Source organism: Microtus pennsylvanicus, chromosome 9, assembly GCF_037038515.1.
Source record: "Microtus pennsylvanicus isolate mMicPen1 chromosome 9, mMicPen1.hap1, whole genome shotgun sequence".
Taxonomy (NCBI): domain Eukaryota; kingdom Metazoa; phylum Chordata; class Mammalia; order Rodentia; family Cricetidae; genus Microtus; species Microtus pennsylvanicus.
This window is the reverse complement of record NC_134587.1, coordinates 43,486,147-43,506,743: the sequence shown is the minus strand read 5'-3', so window position 1 is coordinate 43,506,743 and position 20,597 is coordinate 43,486,147. Positions and strand designations below refer to the sequence as shown.

Genomic DNA, 20,597 nt, shown 5'->3' with positions numbered 1-20,597 from the left:
ATAGTCTTCCCCCTTCCAGTCTGCAGCAAGGTGGCTGAATTACTTCGGAGAACTTGGCAGGGTTTACGCGCTCGGCCGGGGCTCCACAGGTGGGCGCGCTCCACTTCCGAACTTGCCTGGCCGCAGGGTGCACCCCCTGTCCTTATGGTGCAGCCCGGAGCAGCGCGCGTGGGGCGAGGGTTCCCATGTAGGGCAGAACTCTGTGGGCTTGCATCTCGGAGATTGGGGTCTGATCTCGGAGGTTCCCAGGATGCCAGATCAGGCTAAGTCCCGGAAAGACTTCACGCGATGGAAAAAGAAGAAGCAACCCGTGCGCCGCACGGTCAGCCAGATCTGCCCGCCGCCCCGACGGCCGCTGACCGTGGCAGACATCCGTCCAGGCATGGAGAACGAGAGGCTGGGGGTCGTGCGTGACTCCATGTTTCAGAACCCGCTCATCGTCAAGGTGAGCGCTCGGGCGCGCTCGTCCCCTCCCCTGGCACCTACGCTGCCGATGGGTTCCAGCTGCCGAGCCCTCTGGTCTCAGGGTCCGGGGTCCAGGCGCAGTGTCGGAAACCAGCTCTAGGCAGGACAGGTCTGGACGGACAGTCGGCAGTCCCCGAGCCTCAGTGCCCTTAAGTGGCACACATTAGCGGAAGACTATGAATAGGGCAATCCCTGCGGGGCTCGATAAACCCAAAGGGTGAGACAGGTCCCAGGCACCCTTTCATGAGCTTGCCACCCGAAGATCCACTTTTCCCAGCACCTTTGGTCTACTGTGCAGCAGGCGCTCCGGAGCTCTCGTGGAAACCTTTAGTGTGTGTGGGGAGGTGCAAATACTCTCTTTGAGGCCTGGCCAGCACTCGCGTGCGAGCAGCGTTATGGCTGAATCATCTTCCCGTTCAGTGCCGGACCTCTGTGCTTTACTCTGTTTTCCCGCCTGGTTGAAAACTCCACGTGGGCGTGGCTCTGCTCCTAAGTGCGGGGGAAATCAAGTTAAGTTTAGCTTTTATCAAGGTAGTCCTGGAGCAAGTTTACCTTTGGCCACTAGAGGGCAGTGTGCTTCTAAGAATGTACTCAGTTTCCCAGGTTCCGGGTGCGGAGGGTGATGGGCGCGCTGATGGTAACCATGGATTCAGTAATCATGATTTCTCTGACTCCGGGCACTGATTAGAACCCAGAGTGGTGCGATCTCTCTCTCTTTCCCTTCCTCCTTTCCTCTTTCTCATTCTTTTTTTTCTTCCCTCCCCTCCTCTTTCTCCTTTCTTCCTTTTCTTTCCCTCCCTTCCCCAACTCCTTCCTTTCGTTCCTTCTTTTGTGAAGGGAACCTGGCTTTTCTTAGCTGTGCTATAACTGGCTGCATTCTTTGACTCCTGGGAAATCAGTGACGCTCCTGGACCTTTTTGGGCTAGTTAATGTTCGCAGCAGGACGGAAGTTAGGTGCAGTATAGGGTGCAGCAGCATCCTTTGCACCAGACTTCTGAGATGGCTCCCCGGTGCGACAGAGCTTTGCTTACTTCTTGGAGAGCTGACCTCAGCAAGCACGTGGGACAGACGGTTGGGATTTACTGTGGTGGGCCAATGTTCACTCCAAGTGACACATGTATATCTGCATACACACGCATTATACATGTATAGATGTATAGCAAAAACACATGTTCTATATAGCGCACCATATGTTTAGCATTTGTACATAGCAGCACATGTAAATTCGGTATATGAAACACCCCTCTCTTCCCCCTTTGCTTTCCCCCTGGTTATGTCAAGGACAGCGTTTGAGCTGTACGGTGGCACCAGCTTAACAGCCTTCTGGATAAATTCCATCCTTATATCTGGAGCTGGAGTTGAGGAATGATTTTTTTTTTTACAACGTATTGGTGGTGATTGATCTACCAATGGGGTTCTGTTTTCAGGCTGTCCTGGTCCATGGTGATCACCAGTGCAGGGTCCTGGCGCTCTTTGGTGACAGCAGGGGGCAGTGTTTCCCTCCAACTCTGTTCTTGGTTTTTGAAGCACCGGTAGCGGTTAGGATGCTGATGTCCGCATTCAATATTTACCCCTTTCTGTAAGATCTTCCGTCAAAACCCAGCCTGCTTTAAGGTTGGCAGAGAGGGAATGTGGAAAGGAAGCTGAGCCTCTCCTTGTTGCCAGAGCTCCCTGTAAGCCAGTGCATGGGGAAATCTCTGCCAGGCTTTTGACTCCAGGTTCTACCAGAGCTGGTTTAAAAGCCACGCCACTGCATCCCAGCCAGCTTTCTCTATGTAAAGAAAATTTGAATTCTGAAACATTGGGAGTTTGGGCTTTAAAGAAAAGGGAAATAATAAAAGTAGTTAGGGTTCCAGAACATTAAAAAAAATACAGTTCTATCATTTCTCCTGTGCTTGTAGGCTCCTTTACGGGGGTTGCTCATTTTGTTGGCCCCAGTGTGGGGGTGAATCCCTCCTCCTCCTCGTGTGAGTATGCTTGGGTCTGGTGTCTTGGGGGATGATGGGAACTGAGTTGTATTTTCCCGTTGTCTCTTCCTGAGCCTGAAGGAGTGTGCATCTCTATCAGATGACACGGCACCCTGGAAATATTTATTTCCCCGCATGAAGAGGCCGTCACTCACATTGTTTCCCCTCATGGCAAGGTTCAGCAGTTTTTGTTTGTTCCTTTTCTTTTCTTTTTCTTTTTCTCCAAGTTCAAATGCAGCCAAACAAATACAGTCCTGGTATTTCCCACCCGTGGAATTTACCAGAACGTATCTGCACCAGTTATTCAAAAACATGTCTTCAAGAGGGCGCAGCAACCAGAGGGAAAGGAAAAGCCTCAGATTTGCAAGCAGGTGTTTTTTATTTATAGACACTCACCAACCGATCACTTCGCAGAAACCCAAGCAAACGGCTTGCTTAATGGTGGTTAATTGCGGCGCGATGATGTTTCATGCAACCACAAAAGTAATGTAAATAGTTTCCATTGGCAAGGGCTTCTCTATTGTCAAGTGATGTGCAGCCAACCAGCTTCCCCTTCAGGGGGACTCTGTGGGAAGTATAAAATTAAATTGAGAAAGAACCTAGCTTCATCCTGCTTGATTCTCATTTCCCTAGAATTCGGAGATGCAACACAGAATCCTGCCACAGTAGCCTTCCAGGCTCCCTCACAAAACCTGTCAGGGTGTACCCTTCCCACCGCGGCAACTTGGCTGATACCCTGTCAATACAATTACGGGGAGAGGCTGCGCGGCTTGCTCCGCTGACAGCTCTGAGTCTGCTGTCGCCCCGGAGAGGCAGGTTGCTGCACGGGAGTGGGACTGATTGAACCCAGCACCCTCAGAAAGTACAAATGATCAGGGCACCTGATTTTTTTCATAATTTATTAGTGATTTTGTTTTTCTCTTTCCTGTGGGGGTTTATGTCACAAATAAGAAGAGCACACATTTGTAAAATAAAGTAATAGAATCAAGCATTTGAGGCTAGAAGGAAGTTTGCCCACATCAAATGTATCTCCTTTTGGGAGGTTTAGGGGCCTCTGCCCAGGGGAAGACACTCACCCTGGGGTGCTGCTGTGACCTGGTATCAGAAGTGGGAGGAGGCCCTGGTCTCCTGAATTACCTAACCTCATGCTGTTTTGGCTGCAAGCCATGACTAATTAATCAAGGGTAACCCAGGTGTGGTACATCCTGTAGAACAGGCTGTCGAAAGTGCTCGCAAGTGAGTCTGACCCAGCACCATCCACTCAGCATCCCTGCAGAAGTCAGCAGTATGGATTCCTCAGGGTTTTTAATGTTTAGTAGGTGCGGGGGGGGGGGTATAGAAACAAGTTCCGAACTTAGCCTCTGCCCCCAGGGACTTGACCATTTAGGGTTTACCTGGAGAAATAAGATACAGAGATACAGGCACACACAGACTCATATGTCCAGGCATGTAGACACAACTATACCATTGGACATACACACACAGACACAGAAGCACAGGTACACATACGAAAGAAGTCAAACAACGTCACAGGTCACCTCCTCTGAGTTTTCCAGTGAAGCACAAGCCCAGGACATTCAGTTTTAGGGAGAGGCTATCATAAGAAGGTCCATGCCAGGGGTCAGGAGACTGGCAAAGCCAGCCCTCTGTGCAGAGTGATTCCGCTCTTCCTTCCACTCCAAGCATTAGGGGCTGTTCGCGCCAACTCAAGTTCCAGTTCATAAGACTCAGTGCTGTGTTGAGTTGTTATCATTACCAGCACAAGGACGTGTTTATCCGGAGTGAGTGTGTTCAAATTGGATGCTCTACAAAGCCAGGCGAGCACACCATGCCCACTAATAGCCTAACAGCTCGAATAAATATTACTGCTGGTGATGAGCGTAAACACGGAGACAGTGATGGGCATTAGGAAGGCAGGCTGTCCAAAGCCCGCCTGCACAAAGATACCAGTGTTTTCATTACAGGGTGGGAAAATACTGCGTGTGGTCTGTCTGCCGAAGAGAATATGGCTGTGATCGCTCAGCCCCCTTACATTCAATTACAGTGTAATGGGAGGAAATGAAATGTTAGTGAGGAATTAAAAACCATCCTGTGGTTCAGTCTGGGCCGGATGCACTGCTGTGGGTTTATCCATCCTTGTTTTCTCTGTTCCTAACTCGTCCTCTCCCTCCTCCCTTCCTCCTCCTTCCCACCTCCTCTTCCCTCCTCCCTTCTTTTCCTCTTTCTCTCCCTCCCCTCCTCTTTCCCTCCTCCCCCTCTTTCTCCTCCTCCCTCTCACTTCTCTCCCTCTTCCTTCTTGTGTGTGCATGTTTGTGTGTGCACACTACTGCATTGTGTGTGTGTGTGTTTGTGTGCATGTTTGTGTGTGTATGTGTGCAGAGGTCAGAGGTCAACCTCAGGTGTTGTTGTTCAGAAGCCATCCACCTTGGTTTTGAGACAGGATCTCACTAACCTGGAACTCAACAAGTAGGTTAATCTGGCTGGCCAGGAGCCCCAGGGATCCACCCATCTTCACCTCCCAAAAGCTGGGATTACGAGTGAGAGCCACCTTGTCAAGTTTCTTTCTTTCTTTCTTTCTTTCTTTCTTTCTTTCTTTCTTTCTTTCTTTCTTTCTGCTGTCCCCTTTTCTTCATTTAAATCAAAGCCTCTCTCTGGTTGATGCCTAGCCTCATCCTTCAGGGGGCAGCAGATGAAGCAGTGCACAAAACCCACTGCCCAAGTCTGTGACCACTCCAGAGAGAAGAGCTACCCTCTCTCCTGGCTCCTCACTGCAGCCGCCAGGGCAGGTGCCTCCTCCACAGGCTCCTCACTGCAGCCCCCAGGGCAGGCGCCTCCTCCAGTGGCTCCTCACTGCAGCCCCCAGGGCAGCTGCCTCCCCCACTGGCTCCTCACTGCAGCCCCCAGGGCAGCTGCCTCCCCCACTGGCTCCTCACTGCAGTCCCCAGGGCAGGCGCCCTGGCATAGCTGCAGAGTCACCTTTCTCTTCTGTCTCTTAGCACTAGGGGGTGCATGAATGAAGACAAGACCTCAGAACTGGGGTTCTTCCTATTAAACCCAGCCACCCTCTGATCATGTGACTCTCAGAACACGGCTGGGGCTTGAAGGGAAGGCTGATCTTCAGGAAGAATGCTGAGACCTGGGTGGACGGGTTAGCGGTTATTCCTTATAGCTTTCAGAACACTCTGGACCTAGCGCTGGGGGCTATGCATGTCAGGCTCTTTCATCTTTTGTTTACTTGTGTGGTGATCAGAGTCAGTTCTCTGACCCCGTGTGGCTTCCAGGGATAGAACTCAGGGCATGGCATTTGCACAGCAAGTTCTTTAACCAGCTGATCAGCTCTCTGCCTCCAAACCCTGTTTTCTATTGCAGTGGTTTCAAACCTTTCTAGGGGTTCCAGAAGCCTTGGAGATCTCACAAATGGAGTGATTCTATCTTTAAGATTGCGTCTAGAATGAGGGCATAGAACTGTGCCTAGTGCATATGAATTGCTACCCTCCACCCCCACTCAGTGCCACAAAACAAATAGACACCAGTCAATCACTCAGAGCATCCTTATATACATGCCTTTATGCCAGCAGAGGGCATCAGATCCCACTACAGATGGTTGCGAGCCACCATGTGGGTGCTGGGAACTGAACTCAGGACCTCTGGAAGAGCAGCCAGTGCTCTTAACCTCTTCAGCCTGCATCCTCCTTTTCAAAGCTTAAGAAGAAAACACTTCTCATTAAAAGCATCCCGCAAGAAACATTCAATCGGGCTCTCCAATATTGTAGCTGCACTTTAAGGTCTGGTTCCGGGCTGTCGGCTCTGCAATCACTTGTAAAAGTGTTTTACCTGGGAAGATTGGGCCTTTCCCAATCTGAGACTTTCTATTCTTGCAGGAAAGTCATAGAACTTTGTTCTAGCCCTTGAGACCTGGATGTGTTAAACCCAGCAATTCGCCTGCTGGACTCTCCCTCCTGCCCGGTGACCTTCAGGGTGGCAGGCAAAACAAAGGGGGCACAGCACCAAGAATGTGCAGCCTTGGTCAGCAACTCTCGTTGTTTGCTGCCTTCAAACGAATGCCAAGGAAGCTAACCTTCCAAGCAGCTGCTGGCCAGTGGCTACAATTCAACTTTAAGCGCAAATGTCCCCTGGTTCCTTGTTCAAGTTCTTCCATCAGTGCAAATGAGGACACAATTCCAAGTTGGCTAGGCAGGTATGAAGCTGAGCTCCCCTATGGAGGGGAGGTCACTAGAGTGGTTCCGGAGCCAACAGATGCCAGCCACTTGCTTGTTCTGCCACGCAGGGGTGGGAGGTGTTATCTCCGAGACTCCGTTTCTTGTATCGGTGAGGAGGCCAGAGTTGGTACCTGGTCATGGGAGAGTAATGAGGATTCCATGGGATCACTAGGTCATGGCTAGCCATGGGTACCCCCAGAGAGCACTTTAAAAGCAAGTTCTTTGGTTTTCTATGCACCTCATCACAAATACTTTTGTTAGGTAAATGTTAAGGGCTGAAGAGATGGCTCAGCAATTAAGAGCTCTCACTGGGAACTTGCAGGGGAGGGTTCGGTTCCCAAGCACCCATGTGAGGTGGCTTCCAACCCTCTGTAGCTCTAGCTCCAAGGGATTTTACTCCCTCTTCTGATCTCCTCAGGCACCTGCACACATGTGGTACATATAAACTCACACAGGTACACACATACTTTTTTTAATAAAAAAATGTAAATGTAATGTTGAATCTAAACACGGTGAGTTTTCACATTTACCAAGTGCTGATGCTTATCGCAGTGTGCGCTCTAACTGAGTGACGCTGTCTCTACCCCAAACTTTCTTACCCTACACTAGAGCCGACAGCGTGTGCTGGTTAAGCCAGATGAAGAGCTCTGCTGGGCTTGTCTCACCCATGTGTCCAGGCTCTGGTGGAGATGGGATGCTACCTCATAGAAACAGGAAAACACTTGAGTGACGTTGATGGCTCTAAGCGGAGGAGGGCAGTTTTACTCAGTGATACGTACTTTGGAGATCAGTGAACTCCAAGGAACTTACTTCTAGAACCCACTGTTTTTGGTTGGTGAAGCTGACAGGGAGGTGCTGTCGGCCCCTCCTTGGTGGGCAGAGGTCATGGATGCTGCTCAATTTTTCATAGTGTGAAACCAGCCCCTCCCGCCTGCATCTAGGAACCAGTCTCCAAATGTCAACAGTTTTGAGGCTGAGGGACCTTGAACTAGAAGACATAAGCAAAAGTGGGGGGCTTGTTTGTAGCTCAACACAGCCTCTGGAAAATCTAATGTAGACTCACAGAAACCAAACAGTTGGTCTGAGCTGCTTCTCTCTTTGCTTGCTTCTGCCTCTCCTTCCCGATGGCGGATGCTATTTTAAATCTCCTCCTTTAGTCTATTTCTTTCCCCTTAGTGATGTTTGTCTGCAACTTGTCTGCTTCAATCCCTGCCCACATTGCAATTTAAGAAAACTAATATTTTCAGCCTTCTTGCGGTGTGGCTCAATAACTTATTAAGTAAGCTCATTAGCAGAGAGACGGGTTTGTTGAGCAATCACTGATTGGTGTATGAGCTTTGCGTCCCTGCCCTTCAGACGTCCAGGGTCCTGTCTCACTCTGTATGAACTAAGTTAAGATTTCAGGTGGAGGATTGACATAGTGTAGAAAAATTAAGCTTATAGTGGGTCAGCGCCCCATGGCAGATCTTGTGCTTTCTCGTGGCACTAAATACCACATTCAGGGAAGCAGGAATGTGTTTTAGAAGGAAAACAGCTGTAATGATCCACCCAATAATTTGAAGGCACACCAGGGGTGGGTCAAGAAACAGACACGGGTCAATGAACTTAAAGTTCAGCACAGGCAACACCCAGAAAGGGGGAAGGGTCCGTCAAAAGGACTGCAGAAAATACATAATGACCCCCAAAGAGGGAGTTTTGATCTTTTATAGGAACCAAACAATACGTATCTGGGAGGTGGGGGAACTCAGAGGCATGCAGGCTAAATGTCTTTGTGTGGACGAGCACTCTTTGTGTTTTGTCTAAGGGAATAAAAGCATCGCCTTAGAAGCTCTTCAGTTTCAAGGGATGGATGGCCACACTGCTGCCAGGTGGCTGGCCATTTGCACGTGACCATAGAGCATCTAAACTGGACCATTGCACCAGAGAAAAAGTCCCAGTTTGCCGATGCTCGGATGTCACAGCCTTTCACGAAGTTGGGATGCCCGAAGAGCTCGCGGAGAGGCTGTGGCATTTGAGTGAAGGGGAAGTTTGCTGCTGACTCCACCCGTTCCGTTTAGTGGACCAGAGTGAATTAGGCCATGCCACCACCTTAAGATGTCATTATTTGAATTTTGTAGAACTGCATTTCTATGTTTCCTCTGCCTTCTAGCAGAGCTCTTAAGAACACAGAAACTAGGTAGCTCGGGCTTTGAACACCTGTTTAGCTGGAGAGATCCTGGGTTCCACTCCTAGCACTGCAAAAATAAACAAAACAACACAACAGAGCTTGGCTTTGGCTGTTGTTCGGTCTGGTTACGGAAGGCATTTGAAATTGCTAATGAACACATCAGTCCGTGAGCAAATGTTTTATTGCCCTGTGATGGGGAGGCCTGGCTGGAAGCACAAGGGGTTTAAAGATCTGTGTCCAGTGGGCTGATAGTTTTGACCAGGGAATCACTAGTCTTTGACGATTGGAACCAAGTTATTGAGGGTGGAAGGAGAGGAGAGGGAGGTCAAGGCGCCACATTCAGAAGTCGAGGCAGGAGCAGAAAGGACTGTGCAGCTGGTCTGGATTGTCAAGTGAGTTGATCTGACTTGGGTATGGATGGAGGAGGGGCCGCTGGACTGGGCAGATGCCGCAGGACAGTCAGCGTTGTGCAGGCGCTCCCAGCGAGAAGGACCAAACCTCCTCTGATTCTGTGAGGGCTCTGAAGGAATTGGTAGAAAATGGCAGTCTGCTGGGTGGTGGTGGCACATTCCTTTAATCCCAGCACACAGGAGGCGGAGGTGGATCTCTGTGAGTTCGAGGACAGCCTGTCCTAACAGAGCGAATTCCAGAAAAGGCTCCAAAGCTACAAAGAAACCCTGTCTCGAAAAACAAAGAAACAAAAACAAAAACCAGCAATCATTCTTTTGCTGCTTTAGCCAACGCTTCCTTTCTGAGCGCGCCTTATGCACCTGGTGCAGGGATGGATACAGTTCTGGGCGGTGCTCTCACGGAGCCCACAACCCAGCAGGCAGAAGACAGACAAGAAAGAACAGCGAAGGCTTAGAAGCTACAGTAGCCCGGTCAGGGTGGGATCCCTGCTCAGGGCTGTGGGCAGCAGGAAGCAAGGGAGGTCTCGCAGGAAGGTCAGAAGCTGTGTGCAGGGAGCTGGAGAGGTGAGAGCGGAGTCAGATTCTCCAAACAGGAAGCTTTAGGGTCACTCTTTAAAAAATAAAGAATTTTATTTGAGATAGTCTCATGTAGCCAAGCCTGGTCTTGAACTCACCGTGTAGTCAAGGATGGCTTTGAACTCCTGATTCTCCTGCCTCCACCTCCTGAGTGTTGGGTTCCAGGCGTGTGCTACAAAGCTTGGTTTTCTTTGGGCAGGGGTTGAACTCGGAGGGTTGTGCATGCCAGGCAGGCACGCTACAAAGTCAGAACACAAAATGATAAATAGTACAGGAGCATGGAAGAGGCCCTGGGCTAGTGAGTGAGCCTGAAGCTGGTGCGCCATTAGTCGCCGGGTCAGTCAGTGTTTGGCTGGGGGAGAGGGGCTAGTATCTATGTGGTGTGGTGGGGTGGAGGGTGTACCGGATAGCTACACTGACTCCTTCGCTCCTCTCCTGGCTGTGTGTCATTTATGCATTCACTCATTCGTGTACTGTGTGCCACACCCGTCCTCTGAATTAGGTGTGCCTGGCCCTGGGACCACAGTGATGATCTTATGGTCTGTGTGGTGCACCTCTCAAGTCCTTCAGTCTCGTTTCCGAAACCCTGGATTCCTCCTCCCCTTGCAGCCAGCCTGAGCCCACACTAACTTCACATGCTCAGCCACTCGCTGGATATCTGTGCCTAGCTGTCTGCCCACCAGGGGCACCTCATGGGACAAGGTAGCCTTTGTCCCTGCAGCAGACAGGCCTTGGAAAACAGGCAGTAAAACCAGTGTTCTTCAGGACAAGGCTGCCAAGGGACCTGTTACCAGAGGCTAGACCCACTTCTAGGCTTTTAAGCCTGACCTTCTCAGAGGAGCGGAGTGTTTGTGTTGTGTTTGGTAGCTGTTGAGAGGAAGTGATTCCAGGCAAAGTCAGGTTTTGTGGAGCCAGGTGGTGGTAGCGCACACCTTTAATCCCTGCACTGACGTGGAAGCAGAGACAGGAGGATCTCTGTGAGTTCAAGGCCAGCCTGGTCTACAAAGTGAGTTCCAGGACAGGCTCCAAAGCTATAGAGACCATGTCTTGAAAAACAAACAAACAAAAAACGAAACAAGAGAGTTTTTTATGGAAATGTATTCAGGGATAACCTGGCACCCTGGAGAAGGAGACGGGCAGGGTGGTCACCATGAGTCCCTGGGAACAGGAAGGGCTAAGATGAGGCTGTGTCTGGCCTGGAAAGACTTGAAGAACCCAAAGCTAAGGACTAAAGGACGTAGACTCCAAAGGCCCCAGAGTCAGGTCCAGAAATCCACATCAGTCCCAGCCACTGTGACTCTTCCTGCGCTGAGGGGCTTGGACGTCTAGGGACAGACAGAGGTGTGCAGGTCACTGTGTGCGATTGTTGAAGTGGGTGAGTTGGGAGCATCCTGGTCTCTTCTCAAGCTGGCTGTTGGGAGCTAGATGATGGCAGGACATGTGCCTCACTGATGGGTTAGGGTTACAATCTTCAATTTGTTTACTTTTTGCAAATTCAACAAGCCCGAGTCTGAAATGCTCCGAATGTCACCTGCTGTCCCTTTGGGCCGAGTGCTATGGTTGCTTCCAAAACCTTTATAAACTGTCACTGAAGATTTTGCCAGCTCTGGAGACACCCAGTGGGCATGAATTCAGAGGCTTAAGTAAATCTTTTAGACACTCCTCTTCCAAAAGGAAAGCAGGAGTCTGCCCCACGTTCCCGAGAGCCCCAGGCTTTCTTCAGCTGTCCTGGTGGCAGGGTGTTCCTGGGTTTAGCTTCTTCCAGAGTGGAAATTCAAGGATGAGGCTGAGCCCAGAACCTCACACTTTCGACCAGAAACCTATTGGACCTGCTGACCTCCCAGAGGAATACTCCATGCTGAGCAAATGGGCCTTCTGATGCATCACGTCCCCCGTGCCTTTGCAACATCTCTAAAAGGTGGCAGGTACTCCTGTAGCTAGCCCACAGCTGTGAGACCGAGGCTTAGAGTTCATACCAATTGCCTGAAGTCAGCCAGAGGAACCAACCAAGTCAAGGGGGACCCTACAGCACCAGGCCACAGCAAAAGTACTAACCAAATCAGAAGAATTTAGTGACAGCAATGGCTGCCAGTCATCAAGAGCCTCTCAAGTGTCAAGCCATTCCTTCCCTCCCTCCCTCCCTCCCTCCCTCCCTTCCATCCTTCTTTTCTGTCATGCTTGCGAAGACTTTGAGGGGTATCATCGAGGGCTGTTGAGGTGGTGCAATGGGAAAAGGCACTCACCACTAAGCCTTCCAGTCTGAGTTCAATCCCTAGGTCTCACGTGGTAGAGAGACAGGACTGATTCCCTCAGGTTCTTTCTGGCCTTCGTATGCATGCACATGTACACACACACACACACACACACACACACACACACACACACACGCTATCAAAGGGAGACTACCGACACAGTCAATCCTAGCGTCTCTTGCCCAGGAGATTGCCCACTGCTGCCTTCCTTATTTATGTTTCCCATCCAAATGTACTCAAAATCGTGGCCTTTCCTCCTCTTTTCCTTTATACGTGCTGGGGACGGAGCTCAGGGTGTCCCCTCGCCAGGGAAGTGTTCTACCACTGAACTGCACGCCAACCCCCTCAGTACCATATTTTTCATATACAGCCTCTCAGCTCTGTGAGATCCGTATTTTGAGCTTTGGGTGACATCTCCAAGGTCACACAGAGGGCAAATGGCAGGATTGGTATCTGTGGCTAGAATGAGTTTGCTGCTTATCAGGCGATGTGTGTTACTGCCTGGTACCTTAGGAGACAACTTTGTCCTGATAGGACAGAAGGATCCAGCAGGTCCATCTAAGTCAGCTATGTCTGGATCAGTCTACAGAGGCAGGTCATCTAGGGAGGCCTTACCTGCTCTCAGAAGAGTTCCATGGGGCTGGCAGATAAGCCGCACTATGGATGAGATGACTTCACAGGGATGCAAGAGTTAGGAAGAGGAGAGGCTGGTATCCAGGGGTGATCCAGAGGGACTAAAGTGGCTGAGAGGAAATGTGGCCAGACAAGAGGAGAACATGGACACCCTAGGAAGGGCAACATGCATGTCACAACAAGGGCACCGGAAGACAGTCACCCGGGGCAAAGGACATTGAGAACAGGTCAGGACCGCCTTCAGAATCTGCATGGGCAGGGACACCACTTATATTTTAAGAGGCATCACCAAAAATCAGCATGGCTTTTGGTTTCCCAGGAAAGCCTGAACCCTGGGGTCATTTGAAGAGCGTGTATCTGCCGTCCCTAAAGCTGGGATGTCTCCAGCCACAGCTCTGTCCAGACCTCTGGGAATGGCCTCACCCTTTCAAAGAGAAGGTGCCCTGCTTCTCTTCTCCCACACATGGTCCCTTCTTCTCTCTACCTCCCTAATCAGAGAAAGCAAATTGTTATCAGATTAGTCTCAGCGATGAAAAGCGGGTGCTGGCCCTTGCCCCCCCCCCCCCCCCGTTAGTTTCCATTTAGATAGACTGGGCCGGGCCACACAATAGGCATCAAAGCCTGTCTCTGGGCAGCGGGAGGGATTAATTTCTTTAACCAACAGGCCTGATCTGGCCTAACTCATTACCCTGCCTTGTCAGTGTGAATGTTGGACGCGATTGAAGATTATACCATTTAGGCCTCTCCCTTGTCCTCCGTGCAAACCACGGCCATTGAATTGCACATTCTTGCGAAGCTCCCCCGTCAATACTCGGGCAGCCTGAGGTTCTAATTCTGCTTCATTTAAACTTCATCAACTTTTCCAATCAAGTGGAAGGATCCGAAATAGGTTCTGTACGCGGAAAGGCACGATCCCTTTGTCAGATAAATTTATTCTGGCTTTTCCCCTCCCTGGCTCTCTTTCTCTCTCCAGCCTCGCTCCCCAATCCCTTCTCAGCACCCCCCTCCCCTTATCCCCAGGATGAAAATGAGATTACAGTATTTAAATGACTATGGTAATCAACCTGGGGGCCCAGAGCTGAGATTGAGGTTAATTTTTCTTAGCAGAACAAAGAAGCGCGATGCCTTTGGGGACTCAGAGGTACAATCTGGGGTTCTTGCTTGTGGCTTTTTTTTCCCTCTGAAATTGCAGTTTTAGGAGTCTTTTTTTGTTACTAACTAGACACCAAATGTGATTTTTTTTTTAAAGGCTACAATCCCTAAGAGAACAGAAATGTAATTTTGGGATGATAAACAGATACCAACCTTCAATGAACAATTTTAATAGGAGAAAAAAGTCACTGACATGAGATGAACCCAACTCTAATGAAAGGGTGGTCCTTTCCCTTGTTTATTTTTTAAATACACTCAAAACAGTCTCCCACCGTGTTAGAGCTCATAATTACAGCCACCATGGGCACCCGCAAACTTTTGAAGGAAGAGCCTTGTCACTTGGGTGATCTCCTTGGCAGCTTTTACTGCTGTAGAAGTTGAGATTTTTGTCATGTTTTGGCTAATTAGAAGCGGGGTCATTATCTCATTGAGACGTCTACATGAAAGCGTCTTGTTCTGTTGTTACCTGGAACATTCGGAAGCTGGTCAGTCATTCTGCAAAGGACCCCCCTCCTCCCCTCAGCTTCCGAACAGCATCAGAATCTGTATGTTTCTTTGTCTCTCCTTGCTACCTTGTCGGAGCTGTTTTACATACTTGCCAGGCAATGCTATCTTTCATTTGTGTCAGGAGAAAGGACTGTGACAAGTTCCGTATACAACGTTCATTTGGCAAGGGAGATTCTTCACAGAGCGTTTGAGTTGGGAAATGCAACTATCTTTCAGTACGATGAGCTACATCATTTCTGGACAGACTCACTAAGAGAGAGCATCTGGGAACTTTATAGCACGGAACGCTCCTGAAAAGTCTTAATGAGGTTTTGTAAGAAATAGGATTTGGTTTCAACGCAAGCCTAGCTGGGGGAAAGTGGGAAACAGCCAGAATGGCTTCAAGTGGGGAATGCCTGAAATACACCTCCCTCTCAGCTCCCCACAAGTTATTAAGAGACTGGAATGAATTGTTGCTCTTCTGTGTCGTAATGACATTGTTTCAGGCCCTTTAAACTGTGCTTGACTTCCCGACAGTCATCTACATTTGCAAAGCAAAATATTTAATAACCTCCATCCTTTCCACAACTGTGTTTGTTCAAGTGTTTCCTCCTCATCTCTACCCCATCCCCACTCCCAACCTCTGACAGCTCTCCATCCGTTTGCTGAAAAAGAAGAAGAAAAAAATCGCTCACTCTTTGTGCTACCAAATTCACTGGGGGCAGTGGTTTATGGTGACATTTTTCTTTCTTAAAGTAAATATTGACTCACCATGGGGAAATTAAAACTCCATTAGGCATCGCTACACTGTACAGAGAGCTGCGTTGGAGCAGTCAAGCTGCTATTAATTGGTTTCTTCTTCGGGAATAATTCCGGGAGGGCAGAGGGAAAGGGGAAACAGGAGATGGATAGACCCATAATTTCTTAAAATGACACCATCTAAATCAGCAAAGGTGATCATTACATGGTTATTAATCTAAATAGAAACAAGGTGCTGGATAATAATGGGAAAGCCCACCAATATAAAAAGCCTTGCCGCAGAGTTATTTCCGGGCTTCGGAGAGTGTGCTGGGGAATGCAGGTGAGCCAGCCTCACCCAGGCTTGGGCTGCTCAGAAGTGGCATCTCGGCATCAGGGGCCGTGTTTCTGCCTGCTGCAAGGACTTTTTCTTTTCCCCGTGATGAGGTAGCAAGACCTTCTTCCACACTGTTTACTGTTCTTTAAAAAAAAAAAAAAACCTTAAAAACTTGTTTTTGTATGTATTTGTGTGGTGTGTGTTCATGTGTGTATGCCTGCTTGCATGTGTGTGGGCATGCTAGCGGAGGCCGGATGTTGACGTCAGGTGTCTTCCTCAATGACTTTCCGCTGTATTTCCTGAGGTAGGGTCTCTTGCTGAACCCAGAGTCTATTCTGTCAGTCTAGCTACCCAGCTAGTCTCCTAGTGTAGTTGGCTTCCCAGGAATGCTGGGATCACAGGTGGCTGCCATGCCAGCTGGGCATCTGTGTGGGTGCTGTGGAGTCAGACCCCAGCCCAGCGCTCATGCAGTAAGCACCATACCAGCTGAGCTGTCTCCCCAGCTTTCCTTGCTCCCTTTGCAATATGACCTCTCCGTACTTGAGCCATTGCCTCCTCCCCTTTCCCACCTACCTCTGCCTACTGGTGCCAGCCCAGCCCCAAGCCCATGGGTGCCATTGTGAGTTCCAGACCAGCTGGGCAAACACGGTGAGACCCTGTCTTAAAAAAATAAATAAATAAATAAGGACTTAGGAGTTGGAGAGATGGCTCTGCGGTTAAGAACATGTGCTGTTCTTGCAGAGGACCCTGGGTCTCACGTGGGCACACGGCAGTTCACAACTGTCTGTAAGTCCAGCGGGCCTGGTAACCTCTTCTGGCCTCTCTGAGCACTTCATGCATGTGGTGCCCAGAGATGTGTGCAGGCATACACCCATACAAATAAAATAAATACCTCCTTTGAAAAAAAATCAGACCTTGGTGGCTTCATAGCCAGACAGCCAGAGTTACAGGGCTCGCGCCTCAGCACGGAGATGTGACATTTTTCTTCACAGGGCATTCTCTCAGGCATGTTGGGCTAGGCCACATCTTAAGGTAGTGGGAGTTTGGACTGCAATACCCAGGCCTTGGAGACTCAGGTCAACCCCATTACTCCTTGTTGACTCCTGGCCCACAGATGCTGATTGTTCGGTTCTAAAGAAAGAGTGGGCACATATAGGTAATCCTGGTAGTGAAGTTTCTTCCAAGCATGGCAAGGAGAGGTAGAAACAGGGGCATCTCATGCCTGACATAGTTCTGCGTGCTGGTCCTGAGGCCTCTGGGACCTGCTTGCTCGGTGCCTGCCTGCATCTCCTGCCAAGGAGGCTGCGGTGGTGGTTTGTCCCTTCCACTTACTTACTTAGACATGGTCCTATGAACTCCCTATGTAGCAGAGGATAACCTTAAACATCCTGTCTTCTTGCCTCTAGCTCTTGAGTGCTGAGATTCCAGGCGTGTGCCCCCATGCCTAGCTTGCCTGGTGCTGAGAGCGGAATCCAAGCCTAGTGTGTGCTAGGCAAATGCTCTAGCAACTGAGCTATATCCCCAGACCTTCCATATACTTCAGATGAAATCTAAATTATAATGGTCAATACATGTAAACGCTAAGGAGAGAGTTGATTAAGGCACAATGATGAGAAAAACAGCAGGCCCTAGTATTTTCTATCAGCGAGTCCTAAATCTGTGGCTATCGAACCTGCAGATAGAAGAGGCAGAGTTCATTGCCAGCATTCCCCTGTTGCGGGACTTTAAACCTTGACACCACTGCAAGGATGGATAGCCAGTTGCCAGGAGCGGGTCACCTGGCAGCGAGCAGGCTGCCGTCCTTACCTCATGTAGTTTCTCTGCTTCCCACTGTGCCCCCTAGGGCGCAATGTGCCGTTCTCCAGTCATCTTGTAGAAGCCACCTCAGTCCTCTTCTTCTGGAAGTCTTTGGGCGCCCCACTCCTGCTCTGAGATTGTTATGCACCCCGATATCTGCAGCCATCATGTCATAACATAGATTCTCTTCTTGCCCTCCCCATCACATTAAAAGTTTGCTTTGGGGAGTTCCTTGTGGGCAGAAGCTGGATCCTCTTGGTCTCTGCACCCCCAGCACCCATAGTGTTTGACGTAGATGCTCAACAAATGCAGGATGAGCGAATACAGGAACGGTTTAATGAGGACCGGGGAGACAGTGTCCTAGTCAACAGTAGCTTTGGCATGCCTACACACGTCTAGATTTATCTTCAACTCAAATTTAAGGTCCTTTAAGACTTCAAGATGGGTTCTCTGTGAAGGAAGGCACCGTTATCTCTGCACACAGGTGGGCGGAAGCTGTGCATTTGCATTTGGCCTCACTGAGACTTCCTTGACGTTGAGGCACAATTCATGTCAAGGACGCTGCACTCTTAGCCACTCAGCGCCTGGGAGCAGTGGAGGTGTGTACGGGCAGCGGCCAGCCTTGCTAGCTGAGCTTTTCAGGAGGAAATCCAAATGAGGACTTTGAAACCATGATCACGGTCACTCATCAGACGCCTGCTTTGCCTAAACAGCCCAGGACACAAAAGGAAAATCAGGAGGACACATAGCTGGTCTCAAGCTACAATGGGATCGTGAGTGGCAGGATATTGAGCTGTTTGATAAAGCCCAATATTGCGTGTTAATCAGACTTGAATGCCCAAAGAAAGAACAGTGTTTGAAAGCGCTTAACATGGACTGGGAGGACCCCTTGCTTCTGTCGCCTCCCAGGTGGCGTCTTGGGCTGGGATGTTCTGTTTTTGTACTGATTACCCGACAGGGTAATCCTGGGAACAGCAGGAGGGTTGGCCACCAGTGCAGGACTTTTCAACCGGGCTAATTAAAACAATCCTTTCTCTCCCTCTGAAGGCTTGGGAGACAGAAAGTGAGTGGGCTAATGAAAATGTCGCCAGTCACCCACTTATCTATTCACGTGACGTCATAACTTCCGTTGGGGTGGGTCCTGATAGAAACATTTCAAAGATTTACTGCGAGCCTGGTCCCCTTCACCATTGCTCTACATGGCATAAGCCACGCACCAAGCCGATCACTAGTGACCCATGCTGTGTTATCACTTGTCAATCACAGCAGCTGTGGGGGTTCTAGAAGAGCCCTCCTTCATACTGAACCTAATAGAAGTCATCTGGGTCCTTCTCAGTTACCCACCTTGCTAAGTCCAAGAGGCCCAATTACTCCGGAAAGCCCTGCTGTCCTCATGGGTGGACCGGTAGATGGAGATGTCTGTTTACTGGATGAACTCTGATAAGATGGGACAGTCTTCAGTGTTTGGTTCTGACTGGAAAGACGGCGAGAGTTCAGTTAACACGGAGTTTAACGGCGTCTGGCATGACCACCTCCTTCGATCCCGTGAGCGGAATCCAGAGTCCTCTGTGTTTATTTCCAGCCTATACCTTGCCCTAAAATTCTGAATGATGTCACCTGAAGATGTCCTCCCCGCCCACTGTGTACGGGACAAGGGAGAGAAACAAGGGGTGGATTTGTACATACAGCAATAACAAGAAAAGAAGAAATTGTCATGAATTTGAAGGGGAGTAGGGGACACAGGAAGAGCTGAAAAGAGGGGCGGGGGACGAAAGCACCCAGCAAACCATAACCTAACTCACTTTATACCTCAGTTTGACTAGGGAAAACACCTGCCGGCAGCCCCAGAGCATCTGAGACATGAAATGCCCTCTCCTGAGGTTTGAATGAGGAATGCCCCTCACAGGCTCCTGTATCAGAGCACCGGGTCCCCAGCTGGAGGTTCTGTTTTGAAAGGGTGTGGAACAGTCAGGAGGTGGGGCATTGCTGAGGGAACCGAGTTGCTGCGGGTGGGCCTTGAGTTTTGTTAGCCACCCCTCACCTTCTGCCCATTCTCAGCCCTACTTCCTGTTTGTCCTATGCTTCCTGACTGTGGTTGGGATGTGACCGGCTGACTCCTGTTCCTGCTACCATGCCTTCTCCACCACGAAGGACTGTATCTTCCCAGATTGTGAACCAAAAACACCCCTCTTCCTGAAGTTACTTCTTGTCTAGTGTTTGGTCACGCAGTAAGAAGGGTAACTAAGACACCCTCTAGACCCCAAGACGCTCGGCTCACCCGCGGGACTCTACCCAAATCCACCCTTCCTTTCTTTCCCTTGTCCAGTGCATAGTGGGTACTGATGGCCTTAGTCGATGTCATCCAGGATTCTAGGGAGAGGTAAGGGATTGAAACGAACACAGAAGACCCTGGGGCTGGTCCCTGGAGAAAGCCTAACCTCTAAGAAGCCATTAAAAACCTGTAGCTTTTCATCTATGGGTAGGACGTCGTGAGATTTTTTTTTCCTATCCATAATGGCATGTCAACAGAAATCAACAAATGGTAAAAATGCCAAGAGAAAGCCAGATGGTGGTGGCGCCCACCTTTAATCCCAGCACTCAGGAGGCAGAAACTGGTAGATCTCCGTGAGTTCAAGGCCAGCTTGGTTTACAGAGTGAGTTCTAGGACAGCCAGGACTACACAGAGAAACCCTGTATCCCCAGAAGAGAGTGCAGAAAGATTCTAAGAGCCAGCGGACGTCTGCTGGGCGGCAGTGTTGATGAACGAGGAGAGCCATACCCGGGAAATCTCACCCGTGCATTCTTCTAAACAAGACCTGCAGGAGGAGAGGATCCTACAGCAATTCTTAAACCTGCCCCTTGAGCCCGCGGGTGTGTGGGCCTCCTGTTGTCATAAACACATCCCGGGGTATGAGCCATTCCTTCTTAGCACTATATCCCCCTTTTTTTTTTCTTTTTTTGCCACAGCCCTGTGTGTTCAGTTCAAACTAAGCTGTTGAATGGCAGTCCAGCCTCCTTGATTTGAAACTTGCAGGGACCTCTGTCTGTTTCCACCACTTTCTCTCTTTACCCCTTCCGGCTGCGTCTGAGATACACAAGGCCAGGGGTGGTGGGGGCCGCCCACCTTTGTTTCCAAAGTGAACAGTTGAGGAGCAGGACCCCCTCCACCTGTCATTTGCTTCCGGCTTCTTTGGGAGACCGGGAGGAAGGTGGCTGTGGGGCCTAGATATTTCCGTGCAGTGCCGCTCGCTCATTATTTACGCAGTCAAGGAGATATTTCAGCAGAAGTATGCTGGGCTCTGAGTGACAGGGTACCTCTCTACAGTGCAGGGTTCAGGGAAATGGTAGTGAAGTTGACAGCTTTTTTTAACGTACAGCCGCTATTCCACTGAAATCC

General features: G+C 49.8%; 1 protein-coding gene across 1 annotated transcript in view; it reads left to right on the top strand.

Moving 5' to 3' along the window:
• The first annotated feature begins 200 nt into the window (after window positions 1-200).
• Cfap77 (cilia and flagella associated protein 77) overlaps window positions 201-20,597 on the top strand; it is a 123,587-nt gene continuing 103,190 nt past the window's right edge. The window contains exon 1 of the mRNA XM_075984455.1: window positions 201-445. Coding sequence (XP_075840570.1) covers window positions 251-445 — 195 coding nt within the window. The 5' untranslated portion in view covers window positions 201-250. The remainder of the gene's footprint in view (window positions 446-20,597) is intronic.